The sequence below is a fragment of the Pterocles gutturalis genome, unplaced genomic scaffold (assembly GCF_000699245.1).
Source record: "Pterocles gutturalis isolate BGI_N339 unplaced genomic scaffold, ASM69924v1 scaffold46431, whole genome shotgun sequence".
In the NCBI taxonomy this organism is placed as follows: domain Eukaryota; kingdom Metazoa; phylum Chordata; class Aves; order Pterocliformes; family Pteroclidae; genus Pterocles; species Pterocles gutturalis.
Window position 1 is genome coordinate 5,423 of NW_010107141.1, and position 10,865 is coordinate 16,287.

The following is a 10,865-nucleotide window of genomic DNA, read 5'->3' on the forward strand; positions in this document are numbered from 1 at the left end:
AAGGTGCTGGAAGGTCTCCCCGGAGCCTTCTCTTCTCCAGGCTGCACACCCCCAACTCTCTCAGCCTGTCCTCGCACGGGAGCTGCTCCAGCCCCGGACCATCTCCGTGGCTCCTCTGGCCCCGCTCCAGCAGAATACCTCAGAATAATTAAACCTCAGAATAATTAAGAAAAGGAATAATAAACCACCTGTAGGGAGTTTTATTTGACACAAACCTGTTGAGTCCTAAAATAAATTTTCTCCAGATGTATAACATGCTTGGCAATGGGGATGGACATTGCCCCAAAATGCTGGAGAAGGGGGACAGAATCCTTCTGCAAACAGCAGGGAGAGACAGGGCAGGACAAGCACAGCGACGTGCACAGCGCTGGCATTTCCCTTCACTTAGGTGTCCAGCCACTGAATCTTTGGGCCCTGCAGGGAAGCCCAAAGGAAGTCGGGTCTCAGCTGCGGACCTCGCTGCTGCTCTTGGTGCTGGCTGCAGCAGCAGGGGACACAAGGAGGGGGACACTCTGTGCTGGGGGCCCTGCTGAGCCCCAGCAGAATCACCAACTGGTCAGATTTACCTGATAAACTGGAGAGGACTGGGCTGTTCTGACTGCTCCTCTTCCTCCCCAAACAAGAGGTCAAGGCAGGACTTGAGACCTTCGAAGAAGACAAGTTGTCCCCGTTCTTTGGCAGCTGTCAGACTGACTCCCTCGAGAGAGGAAAACATTATGTTGCAGAGCAAACAGCTTTGGAGGAATGGTGCAAACAGTACCACGCAGATTGACAGCTGATTTTTATCAAGCCTTATCTAAATGTGCTAATAAAGTCAACGCCTGGGACTCCCGCGCAGGGGCTGAAGCGGGTGGTCCTGTTACACACGCTGGGGGACACATCAGCTCTCCTGTATTCTGCCAGGAGTGTTGTGGTTTGACCCAAGGAGATAAAAAAAGAGAAAAACAACCACAAACCACTGTGATTTGGGGGCTCATACATCCTGGAATTGGTCCTGGGAAGACAGCCTTGTTGCATGGGAGAAAGACAGCAGGGAGAGGAGGGGTACAGGCTTCTCCCAGCTGCCCCAAGGACCCTGCTGTGGGCAATTTCTTCGCCCCCCCCTTCCCGGGTGGTGAAAGCCTTTGGGTTTCGCCATCTCCAAACCATCGCTGTAGCAGTAAAGACTCCCCAGAACAATGCACGCACCCCAGTGAGACATGCAGGGAGAAGCACAAATGTTCTTGGCTCTCCAGTGTGGGTTGCTTCCCACATTTCACAACGGGACTGCGATTTCTTAAAATGGAACCAAGGAACATTAAACGCCAAGATTCACAGAATCTCGGCACCCTGGAAATAGGGTTGTTGTGCAACAGAGCAGGTAGGTGGACAAGATGGCAAGATAAATGGTTTCGGAAGATTTCAAGAAGGTTTAGCTCAATGCAGTATTGCTCGGCAGAACTGCTGAGCCAGAGGCCAGGAACCAGAAACAAGGGTCCTGAGAAAGCAGTTTCGGTATCCACCAACAGAAGACATCCCTTCAGGTCGCTGCGAGGTTCTGCACCTTCGGAGCGAAGAGGGTCAGGAACAGAGGCAAGTCCTACGGCAGGAGCAGGAGCCCTGACCTCGAACCGGGACCAGCTTCTGCCTGAACACTGGAAGAGGCACACACCAGCAGCACTGGGGCTTTTGACCAAGAACTGTTTAAGCATCACAGAAAATACAGATTTTTTGCTTATTTCCTAAGCAATCGTGCTGGGAACTGCAGGACACTTGAGCACAGAGTCTGAGTGGCCCAGCAAGGGGAAGGCTCGTAGCAGCTCTTCCCCCAGGACCTTGAGCACTGAACAGAGTGCTGGGCTTGGCACTGTCCCAACACCTTCTTTTGAAAAGACCTTGGAGGTTTTCCAAGCACTTCCCAGTCCTCATGACACCCCTGAGAGCCACCATGCTCTCTTTACTCACACATGAGAGGCAGATGCAGCAGAGAGATGTGTCCACTTCTGCCTCCTGCCTTCTCCCCTTTCTTTGCACCTGTCCAAACTTCCTTTATTCGGACATGAAAATGGAAGTGCCAACATTTTAAACCCCCTTTTCTTCTCCTTTCTTATTAAAAAAAAAAATAGTAAAGCCATAGTAAACCCACATCTTAAGCACCTGATCAATGAGACAATCCCCACAAGGGGCTGAGCCCAGAGGCTTTGTGAGAGTGGCATTTCCACAGGAGGACCTCCAGAGAGAAGGTCTGGGTAGATAAGGAAGAGGTTCTTTCCAGGAAGATTAACCCTGAGCTCCTTGTAAGGCTTATCAGCATCCACACACTCAGCACTAATGAGAGGAAAGAGATTTCCAGTGCTTTCCCTCCCAGCTGAAATGCGAGGGGGAGAGACCCATTCATCAGGGCTGCTGCCAGAAAACGCTGTTGGACGGCTGTTAGAAAGCAATGGATCGGAGGCTACTCCGGGGAAAAAGCCATCTGATATATGCCCACCTTAGATCCAGTTTGTGAATCAGCCCCCAGCTTGCCCTTCTTCTTCCTGGTCTTCCAACACATGCTTCTGGGAGGAAACTGGTCCCACCGGCCACACAGACTCCATGAAGGAGAGCCTCAGGCAAGGCACCAGCCAGCACTTCTGAACCTGGGGTGCCGCATCCAGCTCTGGGGTCCTGAGCACAGGACAGACACGGAGCTGCTGGAGCGGGGCCAGAGGAGCCACGGAGATGGTCCGAGGCTGGAGCAGCTCCCGTGCGAGGACAGGCTGAGAGAGTTGGGGGTGTGCAGCCTGGAGAAGAGAAGGCTCCGGGGAGACCTTCCAGCACCTTCCAGTGCTGAAAGGGGGCTACAGGAGAGATGGGGGGGCTCTGGATCAGGGGGTGCAGGGACAGGATGAGGGGGAACGGTTTGAAGCTGAAAGAGGGGAGATTGAGATGAGATATTGGGAAGAAATTCTTGGTTGTGCAGGGGGTGAGGCAGTGGCCCAGGTTGCCCAGAGAAGCTGTGGATGCCCCATCCCTGGAGGGGTTCAAGGCCAGGCTGGATGAGGCTTTGGGCAACCTGGGCTGGTGGGAGGTGTCCCTGCCCATGGCAGGGGGTGGCACTCGATGTGATTTAAGGTCCCTTCCCACCCAGACCAGTCTGGGATTCTGTAGCCCTTTTGTTTTAAGCACCTTCTCAATGAACAGCATTAACCTGCAAGTTTTGCAGCACACTCTTGCTTTTTCAAATCCACAGTCTCCTCTCTTTTCCCCCTCTCCCAGACAAGCCAAGACCAGTAATTCCCATGAATGAGACTCCTTAAGAGCGCAGAGGCTGATGCAGGCTGCAGGCAGAGGGATTCAGCTTTTCCAGGTGGTATCTGCTAGCTAAAACCGTGCCAGAAAGCAGGGCAGGGATGGAGAGCTAAGGGAAGCCTCTTGGGCAACTGCAAGCTCACACAATGGAAAGATGTTAAGCCAAGGACAGAAGAACCTTTGTGTGTCAGGCCAGGAGCGGGGAACGGCCGACAAATACCTGAGGTGCCATGAAGCAGGGCTGGGTTGCATGGCAGTCTCACAAACCTCATCACCTCATGAAGTTTTGGAGTCTATAGGACTCGGCATTTGCTGAAATGCTTTCCTACCACTATTCACGTCAATAATTCAGAAACTGACTTTAACCTTGCTCCAGCCATTTCTTCCTGCACACACACACACTCTCTATACAGATCAGCAAGAAAACAGTGTCACCTCTTTAAAACACCAAAAACAGTTTAGGGCTGTGACACCAGGGCCTGCCTGGATGACAGAGGGAAGGGCCACAGCATGAGAGGGGCCATGTCCTTGTGGGTCAGACCAGGAATTCGATCCCCTCACTGCCGCAATGTTCCTGGGTGGACCCAGCAAGTCCAGTCTCATTTTCCAACTGGAAAACCAAGTCCCAGGGAGACAGCATTGGATGGAGACCTGGACTCACCCCACTGCAGTCATCTGCCACAGCAAACCTCCGCTTGTCCTGCAGCTAGCAGCCCGACTGATGTAACCTCTGGAAGAAGCACAGGAAGCATCAGGACAGCTGGGAGATGGTGGAAAAAGTGCTCAAAATGCCCAGCGGCACCTTCCTGACTGCCACAGACACGACACCCGTCCCTGCTGCAGAGCCACAGTGCTGCAGAGCACCCAAACAGCATGCGTGACCAGCCTGAAAGCTCTCATTATCTCACAGCACCACGCTCCATTATCATTGGGAGCGCACAGACATTATCTCTGACAATCTGTCGTTTATCGATCAAGCCCAGAAATGCTTCTGAAACAGCAGCGCGGTGTGAGTGGAGCTGCAAGCTCCACAACGGAGCACAATTGTTCTCATCCATCCGCGATGCTGCCAGCTGGGCAGCGTGGTGGCCCACCGGCCTGCCAGCAGCGACGTCCCTTCAAACCAGAACCAGCTGCTGGCCTTCTCCTAAGGGAAAGCAAAATATTTGCAGGAGAGAACTAGTAATCAAGCACGCGAGGCAGCGGTCGTTAGCTCAAACAGCAAACAGCCGTTGTACAAAGTGCGGCGATGGGTGATCAGGCAACGGCCAAGGTCTCTTCTCTAGTACAACCACCTGTGGGGGAGAGCAGAGGTGACCAGGCGATGTCCTCTGGTCTGTGATCTCAGCGCTGTGGCAGGGGACAGGGGAGCAGGCAAGAAGGAGACCAAATGGGGACAAATATATTTTTCCTTTAAAACAAAACAAACACTGTACAAACGAGGGTGGGAACACCCATCTGGCAAGCTGCCCTGGTGTCATTAGTCTTGCTATGGCCCTACAAGGTCATGACAAATAACATTAACTGTCCCTTAAAATTAATGCAGATCCTCATGGAAAGAGCAGGATTTGCAGAAAAAGAAAAATGTGAAGCCAGTATTGCAGAGCCAGCACAGGCACAAAAACCCAGGGAAGCTTTTTCCTGCAAGTAAAATACATCACTGCATTTAGCTAACACATAAGGAACTGGTTCTGGACTGGTAAGACCTGGCAGCGCTGTGGGGTCAGTATATCAGGTGCTACAAGGACCAGAGCCACAAAACATCGCTGGAAAGACTCCATAATACAACCCTGGCTCCAGGACCCTTCCTCCCAGGCCTGGGACCACCCTGTTCCCAGCAGAAACTGAGTTATGAAGCTCTTCCAACTGCCTAAGTGCATCATTGTCTGCTAGGAACGATTATGGATGGGAGATTTAACCTGTGGATGGGATAACCTCACAGGCCAGATTCTTCCAAGCAGTTCCTGGAGGAACTATGGGCTCACCCCCTGCAACGCTCCCGGCCAGCACGGGGAGCCGGGCAGCTGGTCTAGGGCTCGCCTCTGCCACCAAAGAAGAGGAGATGGGAGGGAAGGGAGCGGCCAGTCGTTTGCTGGAGCGTGCAGCACACCTAACGGCAGCGTGACACAGCTCGGGGTGCTGCCTGAAATCGGGGCTTGCTGCAGCCACGTCAATGACATCCCAGCTGGGCTCCAGCAGAGACCTGCAGCAGCAAGTTCTTCGGCAAGTCTAAGAGTGAAACTCCTCCGCCAAAACCCACCTTTACTGAGCCTGATGTGTTCATTTGGGCAAAGAGATTAAAGCAAAGACAAGATCTCATGGAAACTCAGATATAAATAACTGATGCTACAACCTCCAACTCCTCAGAGGTTAGGAAGAACTCACAACCACCAACCACACGGGCAGCTGTGAAGTTACAATGTCAGACTGACTCAGATGTGAAACCAACGGGACAGGGACAGCTCACCGCTGCGGGGAAAACGTCATCGCTTCCCTGAACTCCCCTGGGCAAACTGTATTGTTCTTCTTATCGCCTCCCTTCATGCCAGAACCTTTTTGCTGAAGCGTCAGACAGCAGATCATTTTGATTTGCATCGCACGTGTGCTCCAGCTAATCCTCATGTTCTCTCCCTTCTCAGCCTCTCCCACGGGGGAGATGACAACAGCACCTATTAAAAGCGCACGCACAAGCTGTGCACCAGGAAATTTCACCACACTAGGAAACACACCGACAAACACGATTCTGCTTTTAGAGCAGGCAAGAATCCCACGTTCAACAGCTGAGTCTCCTACCTACACCAGCTGCTATGCCCCGTTTCCTGTCCCGCTTAGCAAGTTCCCCCCAAGATTTCCTCCTCACTGCAACACGAAGGCCAGAACTATTCAGCGCTCGCAGAGGTTGGTTTGCTCAGCCGCAGGGAATTTGCTCTGCAGGGGAATCGCAGGTTGAGTACCTGAAAGAGTTAAAGCTCCACATGGAAATGCTTCGTTTGCTCTGTCCATTTTATTCAACTCTCAGACCATCGATCTCCTTCTAGAGGATAAAAACTGAGCAGTAAATAAAATACAGATGTTTAGCAAGTGCCGAAACTCAACCCACATTTACAGCGGGGAATACACCGTTATTGCAACACTTGGTTCTTCAGCACCTGAAGGCAGCAGCACTGCTGGGGCTTCCAGAAGAACCAAGGGAGCGAGGACCAATGCAAGCCCTCACCCCTTTGGCCCTGGCAGGTCACCTGGACTTCACAACCGGAGCATTTCGCATCTGAGCGTTGTACAAAAAAGCCAAGAGTTTAAAGCCAGAGCTCAGGCTGCTTTGCTGGCCCTGGGAATGACCCTGCCTGCTTTGTTTCTCCGTTTTGTCGTTTCAGGGTGCACAGAATCCACACCTGACCCATTACGGGATGTACTCGGCGCTTGTGGCTCCTCAGTCAGTCAAACTGATCGCTTGGCCCAGAGGCCAAGAGAGGCACATGGTGTCCTTCTGAATTTACAGGTGGTTTGGCCCAAAGGACTTCATCACAACGTAACCACAGCACGGAGGATAAAGCGACCTCAGGAGCTCCGTCACTGTACAGCCAGCACATCCTGCAGGTGCACAGGGACGCCCTAGGGACACAGACACCACGGCATTTTTCTCCCCAGAGCACTGACGAAACTCCATCTACCAGTCTGGGCCTGTCTGGGGAACACTGAAGCCCAGCAAACATTTATGAGCATAAAGAAAGCAAGCAGCCGTTCAGCTCTCCACCCTCTCCAGGCCCGGCGGGGCCCTCGCAGCGAGCCTCATAGCAGGTTTTTGCCCTGTATCACACCAGTAAGAAGTGCTCTCCATCCCCTGCCGCAGAAGCGCCGATCCCGACTGTCCCCGTCAAGATCTGGAAACATTTGCTCACATGCAATTCCCATTCCCTGTTCTCATTCCTTTCCACCCAACAGAAACTACCCAGACCTGTAATTATTAACTTACGCCAAGAGACTTACCAGCTTCTGTGCCACGATGTTGTAGTGACTGAAGGACTGGAGCAGGGCCACGAAGCAAACCTTACAGCCAGCTGGGGGAGAGGACAAAAAAGACACGTTATCATTTCAATTTTGCAAGCTGCCATTATCAAAACATAAATCACAGCAGCCAGGTTACAAATCTGTCTGGAAAGGTCTTAAGTGAGACAGGTCGAGGCAGCCCCTCACGTGCTCGTGGCTGGGTTTTCAGTTTTCATCTCTCTGTAGGATTTCCACGTTAGGGAAAATGTTAGTTTAAAAAGAAAGGGAAAGAATAAGATGTCATTAAAAAAGCAGGAAGCCCCTTTTCTGTCTCCTGCCATTCCGCTCTGGGATCTCCTGGCACTGTTTGCTGGTATTACCGCAAGGAGGCCAACGGCCGACCATGACATGAATTACTGAAACCACCAACATGCCAAAAATCCGTTTTGGCTCTCAGAGGGCAAGTGACCTTGACTGGAAAAACACACAGAACAAGCAAATTTTGATAAAGACACCTCTCTAAAATGTGATTTTGGAAAACCCAGCATGTGACAATCTGGCCTCATGGTTTGGGTATGAACAAAATCAGAGTATTTGTTTCTCCCTGCCAGAGAGCAGGACGCGGATTTCAAGCGGCCAGAAGTCAGTGGCCGCAGCTGAGCCTTCACGGACCCCTCGGGAGCTCCCAAATATTTTCAGCACCACATGGGCATGTGGACAACATGAAGCTGCTACAGACAGAGTAATGGGTACCCAAGTTCCAGGATTTAAAGGGTGACAGCCAGCACACCTGCCTCGAGATGTGTTAATAATCCCAAAGGGCTGCCTGCCCACAAGGCAAGTCTGCTGGGTGCCAGATTTGCTGGGCTGGCTGCTTTGCCAGCAGAGAGCTGGAGGAGTCCGTGAGTCCAGCATCTGCTCTGCAGGGGCTGGCAGGTTACTCACAGGTGAAACTATTAGTAGAAAAGCAATTAGGCAACTTGCCAGGCTCTTTGTTTGTTTCTTTACTCACAACTAGCTTATCTATTTGTTAGTTGTTCCTGATAATTCTAATTACATGATAAAACAACTGGCTACTGAAGGAATTACAGTCAGCAGCTCACTGTCAGACACCCATGTGATTGACAACGTTCACTGCTGTAATGATGAAACAAGGTGCACAGACATTATGGGATGTACCCAGGGATACAGAGCAAGTCCCAAGGACACGTCAGTACCAGGATCCTGACCCCAGCGCTTTGTCCTAATCCGAGGATGCCTCACACTCTGCAAAACCAGCCTCTGCACACACAGAAACACTTGACGCTGAGGGAACCTCCAAGGAGCAGGCAAAGGGAAACCCTTCCCTTGGAGAGTCCTGCTGCTGACCTACCTCTGAGGTAGAAGGAGAGGAAATGGTGCACCAGGAAGCTGCCATCTGTTCTGGTGTCTCGCAGCAGCGTGAATTTACCCTGAAAAAGAAGAAGCAAAATAACTTAACAGAGGAAGATGAGGCCACAAACTGCTCCTGCTTCCACCCTGGTAGACAAGATGTCTGCTCAGGCTAGGACAAATGCTGCAGGTATTAGAGAAAGAAGCAGACATGCAGCACTGTGTGTTTACAAAGGGATGCCAGCGCTTCCTCCAGACACAGCCCCAGGGAGGTCAGAAGATGTAGAGGAAGTTGTGCCCGCCAGCTAAAAGCCTGTGTGCCAGACTAAGACCCCAAAGCCTTGCGCTAGCCTGAGACCCCAGCTGGACCCCCACACTGTGCCCACCAAGAGCCCCCGCCTCACACGGAAACACCCGGCTGCTGCAGAGAACCCCAAGGAGCAGCACTGCACTCTGCAGGGCCGGCACATCCAGAGCACCCAGCTCCTGGTGCTGGACACCACCGTCACGGGTGGCTGTGAGCAATTTCCACCTCCCAATGTTGTCCTCCCCCTCCTCCAATTCACAGTCATCTCCTGTCTGCTCCTAGTGGCACAGCTGGCAGGGGGACAACAGCCAGCCACTCTGTTCCAGGTCCATTCTCCCACCGCCATGGCCAGCGCTGCCATAGCTGCGGCTTCTCCTGTCCCTAAACAGCCCTCCCTGCCCCCTGGTCCAGGCTTACCTCAAACATGCCACGTTCAGAGAACCATATCATCAAAATACGTGTACTGGAGCAGAGCTCTCTGCACAAAGCATATACCTTGGTTTGATCACGCAGGAAATTAATTCTGTTCATCAGTGCATGCTTGTTATCCACACCAGTCTCATCAACGCATTTGTTTCCATTAAAACCTCAATCAAGAAGTTTGTTTAATCAATACAAATCATACAGGGGCTGGTTTTAATCACAAAGAACTTATCAATGCTTTTTTTTTTTCCATTTATTAGAATTAAAAAAAAAAAAAAGCCCTTTGCAACAACAAGCAACCTACCCACAGGCAATTCACAAGCCATCTCCCAGCGTTAACTCCCCAGTGCCTAAAACGTGCTCCAGAGCAGTGCTGATGGAATGCTGACTATCGAACAGGGCTGCAGGGAATGCAAAGCAGAAGCCAGGGTAGAGAAGAGCAGCTCTGCCTCAGCCAGTGAGCTCTTTCCCACCCAAAAAAGGGGTTCTGCCTCTGCAGCCATTACAATAACAGGAGATGTATCCTCCAAGGTCAAGCCTGGAGGAGTCTCTGGGTTCAAACAGCACAGGCTCAAATGTTTGTCGGTATAGCTTCTGCAGGACTCCATTCCCTTCAGCTCCTCTCCTCCCCGCAACGGCCCCGTGCAATGGCAGGGTCCCCTCCTTCGCCTGCCAGCTCTCGAGAGGCTCTCTCCTTTGCTGCCACATACGCTGCGCAGAACACGGCAGGATGTCATCACTCAGAGTATATGTTACTGCGCTTCTTCAAACCTCCCAGTGATCAACCCTTAAATCCTGCCAACCCTCGCTCCGCTGGCACGCTGCAGCTGCTCAGACAGCACTCCAAACTCTTAATTTCTTAGACACCTAGCTTAGAGCTTAACCAGGGGTGGAAACGTCCAACCCATGCATCCCCCGAGGCAGCAGCTGCACCAAAGCACAGCTGGTGGGAGGAAGGAAGGAAGGCAAATCTCTGGGAGAGTCCAGCATCCTGCTTAGAACTGCCCCAAAGCCTTTACCAACTCCAGAGCACGGGACACAAATACAGGAACTGAGGTTCTATCAGTCGTGTCAACACAAGGAGGAAGACAGGCAAAGTCGGCAGGGATCTGCAAGGCTTGCCAAGGTCTGCAAACCCTGTGGTCACGCTCTTCATGCAGGTCCATGCGCCTCGTGCACCCATCCCCACAGACTACATTCATCAAAGTGTTCAGCAGCTGGTCCCTGGAGGACCTGAGGACAAGTGGCTTCCCATTGCTGCCAGGCAAGAGGAATTCTCCTGCTGAGGAGCAGGAAAGTCCTGGCCCCACCACCGGGACCCTGTTTGCTGGCAAGCAGAAACCTCACAGCCCCTGAGCCTTCACCACTGATGCCCAGTCTGATTCTCTTCCCTTTCTCTGCATCCTTCTCGAGCCCAGAAAGACGCTGCAGGGGATGAAGCACCTCCAAAGCCGAGGCCTTCCTGCAGCACCTTCTCCATCTGCCTGCCCCAGCCCGTTCTCTCCAC

At 52.2% G+C, this 10,865-nt stretch overlaps 1 protein-coding gene across 1 annotated transcript in view; it reads right to left on the minus strand.

The window, feature by feature from the left end:
- The window catches only part of ELP6 (elongator acetyltransferase complex subunit 6), a gene marked incomplete at its 5' end in the record, with an annotated part of 11,705 nt that extends 2,930 nt beyond the window's left edge, over nucleotides 1-8,775 (minus strand). Inside the window, 3 exon segments of the mRNA XM_010087992.1 lie at nucleotides 567-697; nucleotides 7,258-7,328; nucleotides 8,630-8,775. Coding sequence (XP_010086294.1) covers nucleotides 567-697; nucleotides 7,258-7,328; nucleotides 8,630-8,775 — 348 coding nt within the window.
- Between the last annotated feature and the right edge of the window lie 2,090 nt (nucleotides 8,776-10,865).